Source organism: Syngnathus acus, chromosome 12, assembly GCF_901709675.1.
Source record: "Syngnathus acus chromosome 12, fSynAcu1.2, whole genome shotgun sequence".
Classification (NCBI taxonomy): domain Eukaryota; kingdom Metazoa; phylum Chordata; class Actinopteri; order Syngnathiformes; family Syngnathidae; genus Syngnathus; species Syngnathus acus.
The window spans coordinates 575,432-599,038 of NC_051097.1; the positions used below are offsets into that span (position 1 = coordinate 575,432).

General features: G+C 39.5%; 1 protein-coding gene and 2 long non-coding RNA genes across 6 annotated transcripts in view; 2 read left to right on the forward strand and 1 right to left on the reverse strand.

Annotated features, from left to right (window-relative positions):
* The first annotated feature begins 5,036 nt into the window (after positions 1–5,036).
* On the forward strand, positions 5,037–5,701 carry LOC119131447. Its single transcript, XR_005099659.1, has 2 exons — positions 5,037–5,123; positions 5,520–5,701. It is a non-coding gene; the product is annotated as an uncharacterized LOC119131447 (long non-coding RNA).
* Positions 5,350–14,908, reverse strand: LOC119131436. 3 transcript variants are annotated; one of them, XR_005099647.1, is made up of 7 exons: positions 14,785–14,908; positions 10,690–10,745; positions 6,668–6,729; positions 6,550–6,585; positions 6,297–6,354; positions 5,797–5,833; positions 5,350–5,699 (listed from the first exon to the last, which is right to left on the reverse strand). It is a non-coding gene; the product is annotated as an uncharacterized LOC119131436 (long non-coding RNA). The 3 variants fall into 3 exon arrangements; XR_005099648.1 differs by having other exon boundaries at positions 14,545–14,877; XR_005099649.1 differs by lacking the exons at positions 10,690–10,745; positions 14,785–14,908 and adding an exon at positions 7,174–7,265.
* The window catches only part of derl2 (derlin 2), a 57,518-nt gene continuing 48,615 nt past the window's right edge, over positions 14,705–23,607 (forward strand). The window contains exons 1-2 of one of the 2 annotated variants that reach the window (XM_037265905.1): positions 14,705–14,839; positions 15,189–15,293. In XM_037265905.1, the coding sequence (XP_037121800.1) occupies positions 15,201–15,293 (93 nt within the window). In that variant the 5' untranslated portion in view covers positions 14,705–14,839; positions 15,189–15,200. Of the gene's footprint in view, positions 14,840–15,100; positions 15,294–23,607 lie in introns of those variants that run through there. The other variant, XM_037265906.1, reaches the window with a different exon arrangement.

The window sequence follows — 23,607 nt, forward strand, 5'->3', positions numbered from 1 at the left end:
CAACACATGGAGACCAAGCATCCTGCAATAAAAGACAAACCTTAAATCACTTCGGGTGTCATTGTCTCCGATTACGTCTAGATGGGACCGGCTCGTTCTGAGAAACAAACTCAGTGCTCCCACGAATTCAACGTAATGGATAATGATATTATAAATGTATTATTTATTTATTTATATAAATGTATTATTTATTTATATAAATGCCGGTCCGCGAAAATATTTCTGACATGTAACCGGTCCGTGGCGCAAAAAAGGTTGGGGACCACTGCGATAGAGGATAAAATTCCTCTCACCTGAAAGTATAGTACAGATTGGAATACCTAGGATTTGATGATTGATCAGGGGCACCATTGACGACAAAATGGTTCAGTGTGGAAGGCCCGTTTCAGTCCTATGACCGGACACGACAGGATCAGCTAGTCCAGCTACGATCAGTATGATACTGTGCCGGCACGCTTTGTTGGTCCCTTTTGATCCCTGATGACACAATTTAACACATTGCGTGAACGTGTCAAATGGGGGAGAGTGAGTGTAAATGAGTAAGTAGAATCAATTTGTAAATTGTGAGATCCAATGTTTTTTCAAATGTACTTGTTTTTGAAGGCTCAACAGGGCATGTAAGAATTCAACATACAGTGACGGAAGGAGCAGAAGAAGGATCTCGAAAGGAAGGGAGTGAACAAGAGGCAACAACCTGGAATGGATACATTGCGTGGTAACAATTTAGGGATGATAAGGTTTACCTTTTTTTTTTTTAAGATGAACCGCAAACGGTGATGAATCATACAGCTACAAGATAAGCAACAAATATTTAGAAGGTCATTTAATGTAGGAGATAAATAGACCAATTACAGGGAATAGAGAATATGTTTGATAAAAGGGTAAATTGTTAATAAATTATTTTAGGCCCGATTTATTTGCATAATGAATATTAAATATTATGAATATTAAAAGAAATTGAGCAGTTGAACCATTTTGGGAAAATGATGAATGATTTGAACATGAATTGAATTGGACATGAGACATAGATAACTGAAAGATACACTGAATTTGAATTGGGTTCAAGCACTCCCTCCCGCATTGATGTGTGTGCATATGTCTGTTAATGCCCAAACTGGGCACACCTCTTCTGAGTTGCAGAAAGGTCGCTGTTTTCCTGGACCAATTTCGACCCTTCCAGTTGCTGATCCAGATTGTGGTTTGCTGAGCACACTGCAGCGGACCCACATGGGACCACCGAGATCCAAATAACCCCAACTGTCTGGCTGAAAGCCCTGAAGAGAAAGTGGACAGAGCCTCGATGAACTGGACCCTTTGCAGTGGTGGAGCGCACATCGCATGCCGTCCAGCTGGCCGGCAAAGGAGACACGTGGTATCATCTCTCCCAGTGTGGCCCTGTAAAGGATTCCTGCAAAGATCCAGATCCGCCATCGACAGCGTCCCCACCCCTAATTGAAAAAGAGGCAGAATAATCCTCTTCCCCTTGGTGGCCAGGTAGTCTACCCTGAGCCACTGAAGACAAAGACTGCACAGCAGACGTTTTCAGGTTCCTTCCGGACGAAGCAGAGCTGCAAAAGGGGTAAGAACTGTGCTTACCCTCCACCAGTGGGCGTGCCAAGCCCCCAACGGCTGAACTGTTACCAGCAAGTGTTATCTCGGACTGACGATAGTGATAACATTTTGGTCGCCTAAGGCAAAGGGACCGTGTGAGCCATTATAACATCTTGCCGCAGGTTTTTCACTCACACACTCAAGTGAAACAGAATTGAGGGAAGACCTCCTCCTCACGGCAGTTTTATGCTGACATTGTTTGAAGTTTTTTGATACTCTCATACCTACAGCCACCACTCTTCCCCCAACCCCGACATAAGCACGTGTATCATCTGTGTTCGTTTTTACATGGTTTATTTTACATCAGGGGTGTCCAAACTTTTTGCAAGGAGGGCCAGATTTAATAAAGTGAAGGGGCCCGGGGGCCAATCGTTTTTTCAGACATTTTTTAACGACAAAAATTTCATGCAAATACACACTGTTATAAAACAAATTTCATTGTCACAATTGTCTTTATTTTTCAAATGACAAAATAACCAAATATAAGCCATTCAGGCAGATGTGAACAACTCTAAAAACACAAATTCTGCCTTTCATTCATATCTGAAGAGTCAGATAACATTGAACAAACTGTTTGAAATACCTTACATGAGTTTAAAATTATTTTTGCCTCGTGAACATTTTAAACAGGAGTTATAAGTAATCCAAATGTGTCTGTTATTATTAAAACTTAAAACAAGTGAGTTTTGCTCTTGTCATTTACAATATCTTTCAGAAAGTAATAGTTTGTGTCATGTCTACAGGTTTATAACATCAACAGTATTAACATCGCCACTTCGTAATATTTAATATTAAGTCATATTTAATTTTTATTTAATTTTGACTCACATGACCCGCGTGAAGAATCGCTGTTGTGATGCCATTTCAGCTTGGAGCTGCTTCACTTTATCAGCGTGGTCACTCCCTGTTAGCTTGTCGTATGTGTCAGCATGTTTAGTCTACTAGTGTCTCTTTAAGTTGAAATCCTTAAACAAGGCAACCGTCTCTTTAGAAATTAGACAAACACAATTGCCTTGATTTTCAGCGAAGAAGTATTGTAATTCCCATTTCTCTTGAAAGCGACGGCCCTCAATGTCAACTGTCCTCGTTTTCTTTGCAATCGCCATGGCAGAAATGAGCGGCGAGGGGTGGTGCTGCCACCCTTTGGTAATAGGAGGAATTACAGGTTCAAATTTCATTTTTTTTTTTTATATATTCAGTTTGACAGTGCAGGCGGTCCATAAATAATACATTATAAGACCGAAGCTGCGGGCCATATGAAATCTGATCGGGGGCCGGATTTGGCCCGCGGGCCGGACTTTGGACATACCTGTTTTACATGGTTGTTGTGTTCCTTGCATTCGGTCTTTGTGTAACCGACTGATTACTACTGTAATTGAGAGCCGCGATTTAGATTGACCTGCCGCCTATCAGATGATCCAATATTCCCGTGTTCATAACGCAGTTTGTTAGTTTGTCCTAGCCTTTTGGTTGACCTCTGTTGAGGTCAAAAGGGGGCCTGAAGAGGGAGCAACAGCAATGTCTGAATACTCTTATTAATTTATACAAACATAGTTGCTCCATCAGAGAACAGACACGACACACACAGCTTGGTAACTTTTCCATTACACATAAGGCAGAGCTCATTAACGTCATGACACATTGATACAAAATATTTAGTAGATAAGACATTCTTATGAGGATATGTTTTTCCTTTTTTTCCCCTCCCTTTTCTTCCCTTCCATATTCTTGCTTGTGGAGAGTATAAAACCTTCTGATCTGGAGTCTGGGTTGTTGTTTTCACCTGCTGAAGTGCATTGTGTACTGACTGCCGTGAGACAACCCAAGATCTTGCAAATAAAGAACGAACTATTACTCCACATCTTTGTTTTCCTTGCTCAACGACGGACATCTTGAACAAAACGCAACACTACCCAGACGTCTCGGCTAAAACACGTCTAAAAATGGTCTGAAAGTGTAATAAATATAGACGTCTATGCCGTAGATGTCTATAGTATAGACGTCTATTAGACGTCTACGGAGCTATAGACGTTTACGGGATAGACGTCTATTAGACGTCTATATGTTAAGTTTTTTTAGACGTCTACGGGACAGACGTCTATTAGACGTCTACATGTGAACGTTTTTTAGACGTCTACGGGATAGACGTCTATTAGACGTCTATTAGACGTCTATTAGACGTCTATTAGACGTCTATTAGACGTCTATATGTGAAAGTTTTTTAGACGTCTACGGGATGGGCGTCTATTAGACGTCTATATGTGAAAGTTTTTTTAGACGTTTGAGTAAACGTTCGAATGATGGCTAATAGCTATTAGTGCGATTAGCGCTAATCGCGCTAATAGCTAGTGATCATTTGAACATCTAGATGTCTATTCAACATGGAGGTTCTCCAATACCTGTGATCCTTACCTTTGTGTAGTTCCAGGATGTTGTGAAAATGCATTTGATAAGTGATGGTCCAGGGTGTGAAAATTTACATTTTTTAATATAAAAATAGGTTTCAGTTACAGTCATACTTATGTTAGCTGCGGATATAAATACACCTTTTGATGTTAAAATTAACCAAAACAATAATTGAATCTAAATAAAAACATTTTTTCAAACATTATCCAACCATCACAAATATAAATTAATTAATTAAAGATTAAAGTCCCAATGATCGTCACACACACACCTGGGTGCGGTGAAATTTGTCCTCTGCATTTAACCCATCCCCGTGTGATTTTAATCCATCCCCTGGGGGAGAGGGGAGCAGTGAGCAGCAGCGGTGCCGCGCTCGGGAATCAGTTGGTGATTTAACCCCCCAACTCCAACCCTTAATGCTGAGTGCCAAGCAGGGAGGCAATGGGTCCCATTTTTATAGTCTTTGGTATGACCCGGCCGGGGTTTGAACCCACAACCTTCCAGTCTCAGGGCGGACACTCTACCACTAGGCCACTGAGCTGGTAAATGTGCAATGTTTTTAAATCATATGTGTAAAAATGTAAAAATATACATACAATATTAAAAAATGGGGGCTGTTTTAATAGAACAAAACTACTAAGTTACAATATATATATATTTTTTTTATGTAGGACAAATAAACAAAACAACCAGCTCGGCGAAACACAAGGGGGAAACAATATAAACGTCACTCTCTTGTGGGGTTTTGATAGCCCCCTTTGCTACTCAGCGCTGGAGCCTGTTTTAAAGCCATTGCGGTCCTTGTTTCATCATCCGTGGCCTCTGTGCATGTCGCCAACAGCTTCTACAAAGATGAACTCGATGGACATCAGGCACCATCCATTGTAGACCTTGGGATTACTCTGTAAAAAAAAATATGAATATGGGAAAAAAAAAACTACCTGTAAAATAATTTTTCCTTGATGTATGTCAGTTGCACATTTCGACCATAAAGCAATCGCACAGGAACGTTTTTTTTTTTATTTACCAGCGCTATCAGAGCAGTCTTCTTGTGCGCCCTCTTTGCACGGGTTTCACCACCACGCATATTGTCATTTGTGTAAAATGTACAACAGAAAAAAAATGTCAACATTGAGAGCAGCCACCATATCGTAAGCCTTCACTGTTGTCTTTTCTAATCTACAGTACAGATGTCAAACTAATAATACCTGTCCATGGTCTTGGAAACATGCAGGTCTTCAAATCAGCCCCTCCCAACACAAGACTGCTTTGCAATCTGTATACAAGGCATTATGAAGTGTCTCAGAAGAGTGGAATTAAGAGTAGACAAAATTGAATTGAGGACTTTTTTTCTTGTAAATCAAGCAAAAAAGTAACTGAAAAGTCAGTAACTTTGACAGCACAGCAATTAAACCAAACGGAACCCTACAGGTTCCATTTGTAAGGTATCAAGACTGAAGTGGGGATCACAACATCCAAAATTTTGACTAACCAATTCCAAGCTTAGTCATTCTGTCATTCATTCTTGCATCCTGTTTGTCATTTATTTCCTCGAAAATCAAGTCAAAGGTCTCCAGATCAATCATGGGCAACCGTCCACTCTCCGCGTCATATTATGAATGAGAGTTGAGGGTCCTCAGCCCATGGATTGCCAGAAGGGGTTCCACGATGACCTTCAGAAACTCAGAGAATGTAGACAAATAGAAATAAAATACTCACTTAAATTACTGCAGCTATGACCTCTTTAAATGACTAATGCCTACCAAAAAAACCTCTTACTTTTCCCTGTGATGGGCATTTCACACTCACTTCCTAGCTGTTAAAGAATGAAGCAAGTGTTAGCTGCAAGATTCAAATGAACCATTTTCCAATGATAAACTTTGCCCTGTTTGAAAAAAAAAAAAGATGGCATTCTGTCTGTGCCTTTGAATGTGGTGCAATTTAATTTGGCTGTTGTACATGTCCAATCACGTTATTTTAAAATAGTACTGATAAAATTGCTTGTTCTACAAGTTGTTATCCAAATAATGAAAATGTACAGGGTAAACCTGGGTTTTATTTTGCACTTTGACATTTGAAAGTCAAGGCAATGACATGTCATAAATGCAAGTTCCATATTGAAGATTGCAATTACGACATACGCTTTTTGCATATGCTCGACAGTGGCTAAGCATACATAAGTATATTCAAACCACCAATAACAGATCAATTTCCAAAGATAACGCAAGGCAGTTGTGATTACTTCTACAATCAAGAAAAAGTCAAAAATCAATTTGTACCTTGTGGAGTCCGGTCAGTTTTTAATACAGATGCTCCTCTTTTCTCCAGGCTTGGAGTCTGAAAAAGAGGGTATAGGGAAAAAGAAAATGTCTGATTTGACAATTCACCCATTAACCGCTGTTAACCGCTGTTAATCACACGACACAACGCAATTTTAACATTTGAAGTGATTTGCCTTGGAGTTCCAAGCCCTGTTGAGTGCAAAACAAAGTTAGGTGCACATTTTAATGACATCAGAAGATAAAAACCTACCTTTTCACGTGCCACTCCTTGAGCTCAATCTGGAGTCTCAAATCACAACATGGGTAAAAAGGGAAATTACATCTTTGCCATGCCATCAGAAAATCTCAAATTTGTGATCTATACTTACTGTTTGATCTTGTTTTTGTTTTATAATAGCCATGGCGATTTTTGAAAGCGAGCTGCTGACATCTGCAAAACAATGCCATTATTTACATTAGTTTTGAATTCACATATGAATTGTAAATGCATACGGCAAAACCTCTTGTCAAAAATAACATGTCATTTTTAAATATAGGCAGTTATATGCCTTATATGTACAGTTATAAACTTTCAAAAAAATTTTATTCACTTGAGATTTTTTTTACTTAAGAAAACCACTACATACACTATGCATCGACATGAAACAAAATTTTCGGAATTTGAAGGAAATTCACTTAAGCTACCATCAACGTTTAGCGACCATTAACGTTTGTGTCAGCTCTTCTCTTCAGAAAACAATTAGTCAGGTAGAAAAAACGAAGGACTAGCAGGCAAGCTACAACTTAAGTCCAAGCTTGAAATCGATTGATAATGAAATGGACAAACTTTGCAGGACAAAACAACAGCTCTTACTGAAAAACCTCGAAGACTCACCTGATACCAGCCTTCCTATGTGTCTTTTTTTGATTTTATCTTTAGAAGCAACAGGCTCAAACCCATAGGCCACTTTACTTGCGCTGCACACTTCTTCTTGTTGATTTCTTTTTACGGTGGCGCACAATTTGATTGATTGATTGATTGATTGATTGATTGATTGATTGATTGATTGATTGATTGATTGAACTTTATTCATCCCACAGCGGGGAAATTCACTCGTCACAGCAGCGCATATGAGTGCAAGAATAATACGAGTGCAAGAATAAAACAAGTGCCAGAATTACAAATTAGGGTAAATAACAGACAAGGACAAACACAGGTGCTGCTAGTAGAGACGAAACACATTCATTTTATCAGGTTTATGCACCTGTCTGCCCCTAGCGTTTCGAACGAAGCAATACAACATTGCAATCCCATCCAATTACAGACCTGCGTGAAGCTGGCCCCCCACCCCACGCAAAATTTAAGGAAAATAGTCTGTTTCGTTTGTGCTTTCAACATCTGCAATGAGAAAATTGGATTTTTGTCACGTAATGCCAAATCATTTTTCTCTTGCTTTGCCTTGCGCAGGGTGGCCAAATTTGGCAGGTGGCTTGGCTCAGAGTCTCCGAAGTCCATCAGTTTATTTGCCTGTGATGCTCGCCATACATGTGGTTCCATCCTGCCCTCACAAAGTTCCTTGGCTTCCTGCACACGCAACTGTCCAGATAGAAACCGCTTTGAGCTACCAGTGAGTAGGGAGTCATCACTGTTCTTAATGAAACAGTTCAATATTATTGGGCTGTTAATTTCTGGCTCTCCGCCACAATTAATGTTGAGAAGGCCATGACACTCCTTGCAGTATCCTCTGATTTCGATATAATTATTTGAGACCAATGGATAGACCTTGGCTCTTTTAAAAACAAATGTGCAAGGAATTTTGACTGTTTTCCAGATTTGTTCATTTATGATGTGGGTCCAGGTGCCAGGCTTCAAAATTGTATATTCTCTTTTTTGGGTTCGACAGTTCTTATCTTTGTATTCAGCCTTTTCCGGAATAAATTCCATCCACTTGTCAAAAGGAATATGAAGCTGAAATGACCGTTCAGGGCCTGATTCCGAGCTTGCTTCACTGCTAGTTTCAGGATCAGTTTCATCATGACTGATTCCCAGAGCTGACCAGATATTGTGTCTGTTTGTTTTTACAAAGGTGTACAGAGCCTTTGCAGACATCTTCTTTTCCAACTGCTCACTCAGATCTGTCCACACAGTAGCGCTTGGAGTGGCTATGTTACCATTTTCAAGTATGGCCTCTCAAATCTTCGGAGATAGTTGTGCATTTGTCGCTTGAAAATGTTGCACGTCTTTGTTTTTCGCCACCCTGTTGCGATATGTCTTACCGGCCTGCAGAGGTCACTTTGCATGGTAATTAGTTGGATAATAAATGTGTAAGAATTGAGGAGTTATCAGGATGTCAAGTGAAAAATTGTTAGAATAAAATACATGACAGGGGGTTAATGAAGATGCATGATTTTAATAATGAAAAATTGCAATGGCACAAACAAATGGTTAATTAACGATCCATGGAGCAAGGATTTGACATCTCTAGAAAATAAATTAGTATTAAATAAATGACAAATTGAATGATTCACTGAACGCCAACAAATTTTTTTTGCGGCACAAACAATCGGTACCATTTTGGGTCCTTTTGGAGTTAAATGGGGGCTGAGTGACGTCATCGCTATAAATTAAATGTGTAATATCTACGAAACCGTAGCAGCACAAACGAAACTTTTTGCAGCACAAACCAGCACAAACGAAGCACAAACAAACGGCACTATTTTGGGTCCATTTGGAAGTAAATAGGGGGGCGGGGCTACGTGACGTCATCGCTATAAAATAAATGTGTAATATCTACGAAACCGTATTAGCACAAACGAAATTTTTTGCTGCACAAACCAGCACAAACGAAGCACAAACGAACGGTACCATTTCGGGTCCATTTGGGGTAAAATGGGGGGCTGGGTGACGTCATCGCTATAAAATAAATGTGTAATATCTACGAAACCGAAGCAGCACAAACGAAGGTTTTTGCGGCACAAACCAGCACTAACGAAGCACAAACGAACGGTACCATTTTGGGTTCATTTTGAGCAGATGAACTCTGGATGACCTATAAAATAATCTTTCATAACTAAAAAACTATAGCAGCACAAACGAAAATGGAATAACCTAATATAGACTTCTATATCATGTTACAGAAATAACCACACTTTACAGGGATCATTGGTTGTTTAAAACAAAGCAATACAAATTATGTACATTATTTATACAACTTATAGCTGGTTTAGGGTTTAATATTTCATATTTGATGGTGGGGACAAGCGGTATAGAAAATGGATGGATGGATGGATTTAATTTGGTCTTAGGTTACAGAAATAACCACACTTCACACGGATCAATGGTTGTTTAAAACAAAGCAATACAACTTCTGTAGATTTATACAATTTACAGCTGGTTTAGGGTTTAAAATTTCGTATTTGATGGATTTAATTTTTGTTCGTCAGGACTGTCTCAGAAAATTTGAATATTGTGATAAAATTCTTTATTTTCTGTCATGCAATTAAAAAAACAAAAATGTCATACATTCTGGATTCATTGCAAATTAACTGAAATATTGCAAGCCTTTTATTATTTTAATATTGCTGATTATGGCATACAGTTTAAGAAAACTCAAATATCCTATCTCAAAATATTAGAATATTTTCTCAGACCAAGTAAAAAAAAAAATTTAAAACAGCAAAACAAAATCAAACATTTGAAAATGTCCATTAATGCACTCAGTACTTGGTTGGGAATCCGATTGCACGGATTACTGCAACCAATGCGGCGTGGCATGGAGGCAATCAGCCTGTGGCATTGCTGAGGTGTTATGGATGCCCAGGATGCTTCAATAGCGGCCTTGAGCTCATTTGCATTGTTGGGTCTGGTGTCTTTCAGCTTCTTCTTCACAATACCCCACAAATTCTCAAATGGGGTTCAGGTCAGGGGAATTGGCAGGCCAATCGAGGACAGTAATGCCATTGTCAGTACACAATTTAGTGGTGGTTTTGGCACTGTGGGCAGGTGACAGATCATGCTGGAAAAGGAAATCATCATCTCCATAGAGCTTTTCAGCAGACGGAAGCATGTAGTGCTCTAAAATCTGCATTTACTCTGGACTTGATGAAACACAATGGACCAACACCAGCAGCTGACATGGCTTCCCAAACCATCGCTGACTTTGGGAACTTCACACTGGATTTCAAGCAACTAGGATTTTGCTCCTCTCCAGCCTTTTCTTCAGAGTCTGGCGCCTTGACTTCCAAATGAAATACAAACCTTGCTTTCGTCTGAAAAGAGGACTTTGGTCCAGTGCTTCTTTTCCATAGCCCAAGTCAGACGCTTCTTCCGTTGTCTTGAGTTCAGAAGTATGGGAATACGGCTATTGTAGGCCATTTCCCGGACACGTCTGTGAACAGTGGCTTTTGATACCTGGACTCCAGCTTCAGTCATCTCTGCGGTCATCTCTCTTGGTTGTGCAGCATTTCCTGCCACATTTCCCCCTTCCAACAGACTTTTGGTGGATGTGCTTTGAAACTGCACACTGTTGAACAGCTTGCTCTTTGAGAAATTTCTTTTTGTCTTACCCTCCTGATGGAGAGTGTCAATGAGGGTCCTCTGGACAGCAGTCAGATCAGCAGTCTTCCCCATACTTGTGATTTAGTTTACCGAACCAAGCTGAGTGTTTTTCAAGGCCCTTGCAGGTGTTTCGAGTTAATTAGACCATTCAAGTGATTAGTTGAATACCCTACTAGTATACTTTTTCATGATATTCTAATATTTTGTGATAGGATATTTGAGTTTTCTTAAGTTGTATGCCATAATGAGCAATATTAAAATAATAAAAGGCTTGCAATATTTCAGTTGATTTGTAATGAATCCAGAATGTATGATGTTGGATTTTGTCCACAATTTAGGGAGCGCGCTATCTGCGCCTCACGGCAAAAGCCATTGCCAATCACCTGTTATCCAATTTACTCACTGTTTGATTTCTTCAGATTTAGGAAAATGCTAAGACACTGAAGCAGAAATTAGACTTACACAGGTTGGTTGAGTTCAATCACAATTCTTGTTAAGAAAGCTCTGTTTTCAGGAAAGTACAATACAGCGCTGGGCCTTTCGTGCGACCATGCTCAAGGGCAGAAAGTCTCCATTCAGAAAAGGCAACGTTCAAGGTTCTTTGGTCAGCTTATATTCAGTTGCACATGCCAGTGTGGGCCGAGTTTGATGGGTGATGAGTCAGGGGGTGTGGCAAGTTCGCAGGAGATTTTGATTCCATGGGAGTGGAAGCTGGTTCGGTGAGAGCTGGTTCCGTGGGGGTGGGTGCTGATTATGGGCGATTCGGTGTGTGTGGGGGCTGTTGTCTTCTATCCCGTCTTTCGGCCTTGGTGATCATCTTTGGCCGAGTTCTTGGCTGTCTCCCTCTGGCACCAGCTGGTTTTATCTCCAAGTGACCTTCCTGTAAACATTCTGCTCCATTCTTGCACATACACTGTCGCACCTCATCCATTCATCATTCTTTCAATTTTGTCATTTTGTACGAAATTATGTGAGCTTTTGGCTGTGACATCATCAATCTATTAATGTTCCCGGACTATGCAAAGTTTGTTCTCACCACTTACCATGTTTTTGTTTGTTTGTTCTTTTGATACTCCATGTCTTTGCTTACGTCATTATATTGTTAGTTTAATCATGCTTCCAACCGTATCTTTTCTTTGTTAGGCAAAATATCTCCCTCTGTGCAGAACGTTCAGTAGTAATCGAAAAGCTGGCGTCTAGCATTAGGCAACATATGATGTTTAATCAAAACACAAGATATAATCAAGTACTGAACATTCTAGACCAGTGGTCCCCAACCTTTTTTGCGCCACGGACCGGTTACATGTCAGAAATATTTTCGCGGACCGGCATTTATATAAATAAATAATACATTTATAGAAATAAATAAATAATACATTTATAATAAATATATAAATACGATGAAATAAAATGATACGACTGACATAAAAACAAGTACAAATGACAAAAATAAAACTCACCATTACGTTGAATTAGTGGGAGCACTGAGTTTGTTTCTCAGAAACGAGCCGGTCCCATCTAGACGTAATCGGAGACAATGACACCCGAAGTGATTAAGGTTTGTCTTTTATTGCAGGATGCTTGTTCTCCATGTGTTGAAGCAGTTTTGAATGCTTCATTGCCTGGTTAGTTAGCCTGTCGCCACATATTAGCTTTGCGGGCTCGACTGGGGAAACATGTCACGTGACCGGGACGAGTGTCTTGACCTGAATTAATTGATCGTCGATAATTTTTCTTTTTTTCTGTGCGGCTTGGCGGCCCGGTACCAAGTGACCCACGGACCGGTACCGGTCCGCGGCCCGGTGGTTGGGGACCACTGTTCTAGACGACCCTGGCCGTGTCCATGATTTAGAAAAAACATCAGGCATGCATTACACAGTTCCTTAAGGGTCATTAAGCTATTTAGGCAATATATCAAAAACATTTATTTCAAAGTGCTCAGAAATATACGTATATCAGATCATAAAGTTATAAAAACCTTTGTCATTACCACCTATCAAAAATGTCTCGTTATGTCTTCTTTATTGATTTGGTGTGTAGGTATAATTATATGCTTAAAATGTTTCTTTTATTGATTTAATATGTGAATATACTTGTCTGCTTATGTACTTTATTCAATGAGGTTTGAGCATATCTGTTTTTGTAGCTAGGCAGGACTTTTTGTATTTCGACCCCATTCCTTCAATGACATTTTTGGTTTTTTAATTGTATTACAGAAAATAAAGAACTTTATCACAATATTCTAATTTTCTGAGACAGTCCTGTATGTGTGCTCTGCGATTGGCTGGCAACCAGTTCTGGTTGTCCCCTGCCTACTGCCTGATGACTGCTAGGCTCCAACACGCCCGCCACCCCCTTGGGGACAAGCAGTATAGAAAATGGATGGATGGATTTAATTTTGCCATCTGGTTTAGGTTATTACATAGCCCTAATATCAGGTTACAGAAATAACCACACTTCACACGGATCAATGGTTGTTTAAAACAAAGCTTCACAACTTCTGTACATTATTTATACAACTAACAGAATGGTTTTGGGTTGGATATTTTATATCTGATGGATTTAATTTTGTCGTATATTTTAGGTTATTCCATAGCCCCAATAACACTTTACATGGATCAATGGTTGTTTAAAACAAAGCAACACAACTTGTTTTGGGTTTAATATGATCATATTTGATGGATTTAATTTTGTCATCTATTTTAGGTTATTCCATAGACCTAAAATCAGGTCACAGAAATAACCACCCTTCACACGGATCAATGGTTGTTTAAAATAAAGCAACACAACGTCTGTAGATTATGTATACAATTTACAGAATGATTTTGGGTTTAATATTTCATATTTGATGACTTAATTTTGTCTTCTATTTTAGGTGTAGACCTAAAATAGACGTCTATTTTAGGTTATTCTATAGACCTAAAATAGACGTCAAAATTAAGTTTGTGTAGCCCAAAAGTAAACATCTAAATTAGGTCTACATATAGACCTAATATAGACGTCGATCAGGTTACAGAAATAACCACACTTCACCCTGATCAATGGTCGTTTAAAACAAAGCAATGCAACCTCTGTTCATTAATTATGCAACCTACAGCTCGTTTAGGGTTTAATATTTTATATTTAATGTATTGAAATTTGTCATCTATTTTAGGTCTACATATAGACCTAATTTAGATGTCTATTTTAGGTCCATATATATATAGACCTAATTTAGACGTCTATTTTAGGTCTATAAAATAAGCTAAAATAGACGTCTATATCAGGTTACAGAAATAACCAATTCATATGTACAGATCAATATCCTTGTTAAACACAAATCCAAACAACTTCTGTACATTTATACAACTTACAGCTGGTTCAGTCTTTAAAATTTCGAAATATGATCATATGTGATGTTTTTAATTTAGACGTCTATTTTAGATCTATACCGAGACCAATTGTAGACGTCTAAATTAGGTCTATACATAGACCAGACGTCTAATAGACACCTATGGCTGACAGGGAAAGATATCAATGAATCACACATTACATGCATAGGGCTATGCACATTTTCCGCCAAAATTCGTGCGTACGCACGTTAGTTAACAATGGCGAATGAAACTGCGACAGCGAAAAAAAGGCTATATTTGCGTGCTCTCTATCAAACAAAACATGGTACGGGTTTCTTCGTGCCCCCCCCCCCCCCACACACACACACACACGCACTCTCCCTGGTTAGTGTTTCTGTATGTTTTGTCTTGAATGAAGGTCTTTAAAAAAATTCTGACATCCACTCCAATTCAAAAGGCAGCAGTAATCCACTAAAAGTTGTTTGCCAACAAAGAAGAAAAAGACGACGGAGAAGAAAAAGACGTCGACGACGAAGAAGAAGACGACGACGAAGAAGACGAATAAAACGACGACGAAGAAGATAATCCTAATAAAAATAAAGAGTTGTCGACCCACATGTTTGGAGCCGACCATTCAATGTAAAACTACGTGACTGGAAAGTACCGGATGCGTAGATTCTGCCCCCCCCCCCCCCCCCCCCACACACACACGCGCGCGCACTGTCCCTGGTTCATGTTTCTGTATGTTTTGTCTTGAATGAAGGTCTTTAAATAAATTCTGACATCCACTCCAAATCAGAAGGTAGCAGTAATCCACTAAAAGTTGTTTGCCAACAAAGAAGAAAAAGACGATGAAGAAGAAAAAGACGACGAAGAAGAAGACGACGAAGAAAACGACGACGACGAAGAAGAAGACGACGAAGAAGATAATCATAATAAAAATAAAGAGTCGTCGACCCACATGTTTGGAGACGGCCATTCAATGTAAAACTACGTGACTGGAAAGTACCGGATGCGTAGATTCTGTTCAGAATGGCCTACCACACTTTTCAACAGGAGTATTTACAGATTCCGCTTGTGACGAGGGCATATACTACAGCATGTGTCCTTACAACCGCAGCAGTGGTAAGATAAATACTCCTGACTGTTGGCTTGTAGCAAAGATTACATTCACTTCGCTTTATTCGCACTTCATTCCTATAACAGCTATTATCTATAGTATCACTTTTCTGCGTTATCATTCACATATTGTAGGCTAACGCGTGTATAGTAAAGTCAAGTCAAGTTTATTTGTATAGCCCTAAATCACAAGCAGTCTCAAAGGGCTTCACATAGACAAAAATCGACAATTATTATATTATTTCTATGTATAAGAAACGCCACCCACCCTTTGAAGCGCAAAACCTGCACTTAATGCGAAATATGAATACGAATTTAATTGCACACCCTTTTTCATCGCTACAAATAATTTCTGTGTTTGCATTCTTGCCTTATTGAGCAATAATATGTAAACGTTCACACACGGAGCAAAAATTACAGATTTTTTTTGTGATGTATGATAATAATTTCTTTCTTACTTACTAACTCACTTACTTACTTATTAGTAGTGATTATTTTACAGCAACCGGCAACTCTCCTGCTAACGTTATTTTGTTGTGAACAGCGATTTTACCGTGATTACAGTCGTCACGAATATGTTATTTTAGTCACTAAAAATTTGTGTGACGTGTTAGCCTGGCAAGCCAGACCAATGCTACAGCGAAGCGGGGCAAACCTGAGTAAACAGACAGTTCGAATAGACCAATCAGCGAAGAGCAGTCTTCTATTGAAATACAGTAATCGTTTATCGCGGCTTCAGTACATTGCGGATTTTTTCCCAAATTAAAAAAAAAATCAAAAATTTACAAATTCAAAATAAACCTTCTCAATTGAGGAATCATGGCACGAAAGTTGCCCACACGCCACCAGAAGGCAGGGAGTGTCCACACAATTGCAGTACGTACACTTGTATCTTTTTATAAAAAAAAGTTATAATAATTAGAGTTCTAAAAACATATTTACAGTATTGTACCTTGTTATAAAAAAATGTTATAACAATAAAAGGGTTCTAAAAACATATTTTCAGTATGTACACTTGTACCTTGTTATAAAAAAGTTATGATAAGTGTTCTAAAAACACATTTACAGTATGTATACCTTAGTTACATCTACACACACGCGCGCGCACACACACACACACACACACACACATTTATATTTAGATTATTTATACATTATTTTGTCATTTATACTACGTATTAATATAGTATTTACATGTTTGAAACTATTATTTAATGTTCTGATGATAAGATATGCACTAATGTGGTTTACCGTTTTTTTCCATGTATAATGCGCCCCCATGTATAATACGCACCCTAAAAATGGCATGTCGATGCTGGAAAAAAGCCTGTACCCATGTATAATACGCACCCAAATTTTGACTCCTACTTAAGTCCGTAAACGTAAAATTATTTCAGAAAAAATATCATCTTTGGGAACAACCGGTTGTTATTCTGCCGGTCAGTATCACTGCGCATGCGCTAGCAAACTCGATAGCGAAGAAATGTTTCGGATTTGTGTAGGGTACATTGTGACAGCAAACGAGCAGGTGATCGAGCAAGCGTCTGATACGAGAGCATTGTGTTCGTATGGAGCGTGTTTGAAGTGAACAGCAGAGAAGAAAGGAACAAGGCAAAGTGTTGTGAAATAAAATATTACCTGTAATACGCATTTAGGTAGAAAACTGAACTCTCGCTCTTTATATAGCTGACGTGTCAAAAAAAAAAAAAAAAAATGTACCCATGTATAATGCGCACCCCAGATTTTAGGACAATAAATTAGTTAAATTTTGCGCATTGTACATGGAAAGAAACGGTAATATACACTTATTGATACGCAAAATATTTATGTACCGTATTTGCCCGAATATAAGACGATGTTTTTTGCATTGAAGTAAGACTAAAAAAGTGGGGGTCGTCTTACAGGGATGAGAATCTTCCGCGGATCCGCGGATTTCCATTTTTTTTCCCGTCAGGAGTAGCATTTTTGTAAATCGTGTAGATCCGTTGAGAAAATTGTTTTTACATGGGGGGCTGGCAGATGATTAGCAAAAGTTTTAGCCAGCATGACGAAGGTTTTAGAGAAAAAAGACGAGGATCGTGCCAGGGAAATAGACAAGTCGAACGGGATCAGGAACTGCTTCAGTGGCCCCCAATATGGGCCTGTGGCCTCTGCAGCCCCCAATGGGGGCCGCAGTGGGCCGGGGGCCACTTGCGGCCCCTGGCTCCCTGCGGCAAGTGGGGGGGGGGCACTTCGGCCCCCCACAGTGGGGCATTCGGCCCTCAGACCCCGGCTACTTTTCGGTGTTTTTTTTCATTTGCCGTTCTCATCTCTGGTCTTACATTGGGGGTCTAAACATTATACCCATTCATTTGTGCGCAGCGGTAAGTTAAAGGTTGCTGGTATCAACTGAGTATGTTGCTGTGATCGTGTGCGTCTTTGACACAAAGTGAGTATATACATTTCATTGTTGCTACTGTCCACTGTTGTGCCGTTTGTCCGATCCCGTTTCCCTCCGGCGTGCTCCTCTGAGTTTGCCTCGCATAGTACGAGCAGCGTACACACATGACTACAGCCGTTACGCAGCGGCACGGCGACTAACGGTCACCAGCAAATTTATTTTGTTGTCTCGATGATTTATGTTTGGTGTGTTGCCGAGAGTATTTCATTTATGGTTATTTAGTATAGCAGAACCGTTAGGCGCAGTTAGTTATGTAATGTGTGCCGTCTCCTAGTGTTGTGTGACGTCAGAAGTTGAGCGTTGACTTACGTGCTGTATTTCTGTCTGTTGCAGAACCACACACACACACACACACACACACACACACACACACACACACACACACACACACACACACACACACACACACACACACACACACACACACACACACACACACAACACACCACACCACACACACACGCCCTTCACATGCTTCATACAATAATCACACACATACAAGAATCACATTCACACACCCAAAGACTTACCTATGTACACTACACACACCTGCTCTCACATCCTTACGACCAAACTGTGCCTATAGAGGCTTTGCAGCTGACGTCATCAAGCTACCCACATTAGCTTGGCGGCCATCTTGGCGGTCAACTTTTCAGTGCCGGTTAACGACTCACACACGCTTTCTTGTTATATGAGCTTAAAAATGCCGGATACCTGCTGTGCTGTTGGATGTAGCAATAGACGAGGCGATAAACCAAATCTTAGCTTCTATAGATTTCCGGCGAACATGAAAAAACGTGATAAATGGATCGCGGATATTCGTCGTGAACGATGGAAACCTACGATTTACACAAGGATATGCAATGAGGACTTCATATCAGGTATGTAAACAAACTATTCACCCCTGATTTGTTTCACAAAATGTGAAATAATACAATATGGGATGATACAAATATGATTGTTGAAAATGCTGGGTGCATTTTTAGAAAGGCAGCAAGAGCAGCAAGGCAGGGAATGGGATGATTTCTTCAGTTCACCCCCCCGTTTTTATTTTGTTTATTTTTTCATGATGCTTCATCTGATTGGCTTGAAAACGTTATCAATGTAAATATTGAACTTCATATTGGAATTGAACAATTAATTCTCGAGTGAATGCATTAGGAAATTTCCCCAAAAATTATTATGAACCTTGTGAAACAATTTTTTTTTAATGTAGCATTTTTTAACAAGAGGGTTTTTGTTACTTCATTTGGCACAAGGTAAAATCTACATTGGTAAAGTTTTCAAGCCATTGGCACAAGGTTAAAATTTTTATTGGTTAAGTTTTCAAGCCAATCAGATGTGGCATCATGCAAAAATAAACAAAAAATAAAAATGGTAGCAACTTGAACAGACAGGTACAGTATCTGAATGATTTCACTCTATTCAGTTTTTTAATATGTCAAGTTATGAAATGCCATTACAAAACAAATCGACGAGGTAATTATAAATATCTGGATATGAGCGTTCAGGCAGGTCGGCTGTTGCAAAATGCTCGGGCGATTTTAGCATGCTTCTCGGTAAAAGGTACGGATCCGTTGTGCCAACAAGGTTCAACTTCTCTCTGTAACGTTTCTTGGAGTCTTCATCCAAATGCCTAACTTCGTTGGATAGCAAATCAGCCATAATTCGTTAGAAATCGGTGAAAACGTAGCGCAGAAATCAGACAATCCATACAAACACGTAGGAACGAGCCGACGAGTTGACCGCCAAGATGGCGGCATAACACAAAATCACGTGATAAAACCACGTGACTGCAAAGCCTCTATACCCTTTTGCCAGTTTGCCTACCGTCTTTTTCCATGTATAATGCGCAAAATGTAACTAATTTATTGTCCTAAAATCTGGGGTGCGCATTATACATGGGTACAACAATTTTTGAAGAAAATCTCCCTCGAAATAAAACTTGAAATCACCTTTCTTCTTGTTTGTTGTCAATCGCGCATCGCATTCAGCCATCCTGCCCAACACACTTAGTCAGTAAAATTCATAATTGACGACACATCGTTTGATGCGTTGGTGCAATCCTTGATGGTGTGTTATTGTCAAATACTGTTCGTTTTTTAATCTCCATCGCAGACCGGATATCATACGGAGGCCGCCATGACAGTATGCGCAGAACGGATGCGCAAGACACGTCAGCTATATAAAGAGCGAGACTTCAGTTCTCTACCTATTAGTTTCAATTCACAGTTTAATTAGCAGTTTCAATCAGCAAATAACAAAATGCATATTACAGGTAAGATTTTATTTCACAACACTTTGCCTTGTTCCTTTCTTCTCTGCTGTTCACTTCAAACACGCTCCATACGAACACAATGCTCTCGTATCAGACGCTTGCTCGATCACCTGCTCGTTTGCTGTCACTATGTACCCTACACAAATCCGAAACATTTGTTGCGGCTCCGAGTCATGACGAGGGGCAAGTTTTGGTTTCCAAGGGTGTTTTTATTCCTCTTCAACTTCTCTCCCATACAGAGCCGCCTTTTTCACATGTCCGCACGTCACTTTCCTCTCTTTTCATTTTAACCTAACTGATCGCGGTGGTGCCTTTCTGGGCAGTCGGAGAAATCAACGCCAACAAAAAAAATACATCCAGCCTAGTTAAGAAATCACCAGAAAGATCACCATGACAATTGTGAACACACAGAAAGATAATAAATAACTGGAACATCACTCAAATATTGGTGATCCCGTTGAGAGTCTCACATATTTCTTCGCTATCGAGTTTGCTAGCGCATGCGCAGTGATACTGACCGGCAGAATAACATCCGGTTGTTCCCAAAGATGATCTTTTTTCTGAAATAATTTTACGTTTACGGACCTAAGTAGGAGTCAAAATTTGGGTGCGTAGTATACATGGGTACAGGCTTTTTTCCAGCATCGACATGCCATTTTTAGGCTGCGTATTATACATGGAAAATTACGGTATATCCCCCTATGAGCGACAGTGCCTGTTACTTTTTTGCCAATAATTCAGTAAAGCAATCAAAACTGAACCACGTCTTCCCTCCTGTGTTCTGACCGACACCCGGGGGCGAAAAAAGCATAACCATCCGAGGCATGCGGCTCTTTGCCGGGTTTCATGCGGCTCCTGCCGGGTTTCATGCGGCTCCTTTACGTTCGCTTCGCTTCGGGGGGGGGCGTGGCGGTGGGCGGTGGGTGGTAATGGGACGTCAAACGCTGCGTCTTCGCTTCGGGGGGGATGGGATGTGGCTCTTTGCGGTACACAGTAAAAAAATCTGGCTCTTAGTCTCTGACTGGTTGGCCACCCCTGCCCTATACAGTCCTCAGGCTCCCCAACAATAGTGGTAGCAGTTTGCATTATTTTATTGCAATGTTTTTCCTTATTCAGATTTGTTTCAAGACTACAGTTATAGTCACTTCACTTTAATGGTTAATGCAGTTATTGAAATGTTGTTATTTGTCACAGTAGATTGGTTTATTTACATTTCAAAAACCAGAAGCCATTCATTTACAAATGTGATTGCACTTTAGTTTACATATTTAAATGTTCATATATTGAAATGTGATAGACAGGTTTTGCATGATTTGAATGAGGCAAAAAACATGCTTTTTCTTTCGAATATATTGTTATAATCATTTGTTTCAGATATAATCATTTTCTGTATAAAAGATTAATTTGGTGTTCAAAAAGTATTTTTTTCAAACTTGAGTCTTGAAAAAGAGGGGGTCGTCCTATAATCAGGGTCGTCTTATATTTGGGACAATACGGTATGATAAAAATGAGAGGGTGACACTACTTCTTGGTTTTGGAACCAATTATCCGCGATAAATGAGGGATTACTGTAAATGCTTCCACTGTCGTCGGCTGCTGGGGTTTTAATGACTCTGTGTCGTTATTCAAAATTGAGTTTAATGCTGAGTAACAAACTACCATCTCTCTCGCGCGTGTATTTTGTGATGTTGCACACAAAGAATACGTCACACCAAGTAAACAAATTTGGTTTGTCAGTTTAAATGTTTGTGCCAAGCCACAGACTGCCAGACTTGTGACATGTAGGCTGCGTGTTACTGACTGAGTGTTTGTAGTTATTCAAAACTGAGTTTAATGCTGAGTAACAAACTACCATCTTTCTTGCGCACGTATTTTGTAAATGCTTCCACTGTCGTCGGCTGCTGGGGTTTTAATGACTCTGTGTAGTTATTCAAAATTGAGTTTAATGCTAAGTAACATACTACCATCTCTTTCGCGCGTGTGTTTTGTGATTTTGGACAAAAAGGATACGTCACACCAAGTAAACAAATTTGATTTGTCAGTTCAAACGTTTGTGCCAAGCCGCGGACTGCCAGGTTTGTGACATGTCAACTAGATTCCATATTAACTGGGTCCCGATTCCAGCTGTCGCCGTCAGGGAAAAGTCAGTCCAGTCATGCAGATTCATGGCAAGTTCGATCGGTGACTGATCATCATTGGCCGATATTTATGAAAATGGCCATGATCAGTATATTTCATCAAAACCCTCCATAGTCAATCATTACGGCCAACTGTGTGCTTACAACAGATGTCAATCATGCATAAAGTCGACTCCTTAATTAACTTTGAGCCAAAGTGCACATCAAAATGGACTTTCACTAACAATGCCCAATACACTACGGTTATATACGATGTGAGTATTTCATACACATATTTGAGTTACGGTTTGTTGGGGGAAAAAAAACACTGATATAAATGTTAACATATCATGCAAAATCAATTTTTTTTACCTTTTACATACATTTTAATGTGCACTTCGAGTCTCCAGGATTGAAGAAAAGTTTAATCTAATCCCTTCAAATGCTTCAAAGATACTTTTGCAATCTGTTTGGGGGATATTATTTAATCTGTTCAATTTTATCTACCGTTTTTTTCCATATATAATGCGCAAAATTTAACTAATTTATTGTCCTAAAATCTGGGGTGCGCATTATACATGGGTAAATTTCTTTTTTAATTTTTCTTTTTTTTTTTTTTCCTTTTTTTTTTTTTTTTTTGTGAAGAAAATCATGGTACAACAATTTTTGAAGAAAATCTTGTCACGGATGGTTCTTTACAACGTCACTTTCCTCTCTTTTCATTTTAACCTAACTGATCGCGGTGGTGCCTTTCTGGGCAGTCGGAGAAATCAACGCCAACAAAAAAAATACATCCAGCCTAGTTAAGAAATCACCAGAAAGATCACCATGACAATTGTGAATAATAAATAAATAATTATATATATTATATATATTATTATTATAATAGTAAATAATTGTGATAAATAACTGGAACATCACTCAAATATTGGTGATCCCGTTGAGAGTCTCACATATTTCTTCGCTATCGAGTTTGCTATTGCATGCGCAGTGATACTGACCGGCAGAATAACATCCGGTTGTTCCCAAAGATGATCTTTTTTCTGAAATAATTTTATGTTTACGGACTTAAGTAACCCGGCCGGGTCATACCAAAGACTATAAAAATGGGACCCATTGCCTCCCTGCTTGGCACTCAGCATTAAGGGTTGGAATTGGGGGGTTAGATCACCAAATGATTCCCGAGCGCGGCGCCGCTGCTGCTCACTGCTCCCCTCTCCCCCAGGGGATGGATCAAAATCACACGGGGATGGGTCAAATGCACAGGACAAATTTCACCACACCCAGACGCGTGTGTGACGATCATTGGGACTTTAAAAAAAAAATTTAAAAAATAAAAATAAAATTGGGTGCGTATTATACATGGGTACAGGCTTTTTTCCAGCATCGACATGCCATTTTTAGGGTGCGTATTATACATGGGGGCGCATTATACATGGAAAAAAACGGTATTCCCTATTATCGTATTTTCCGGACAATAAGTCG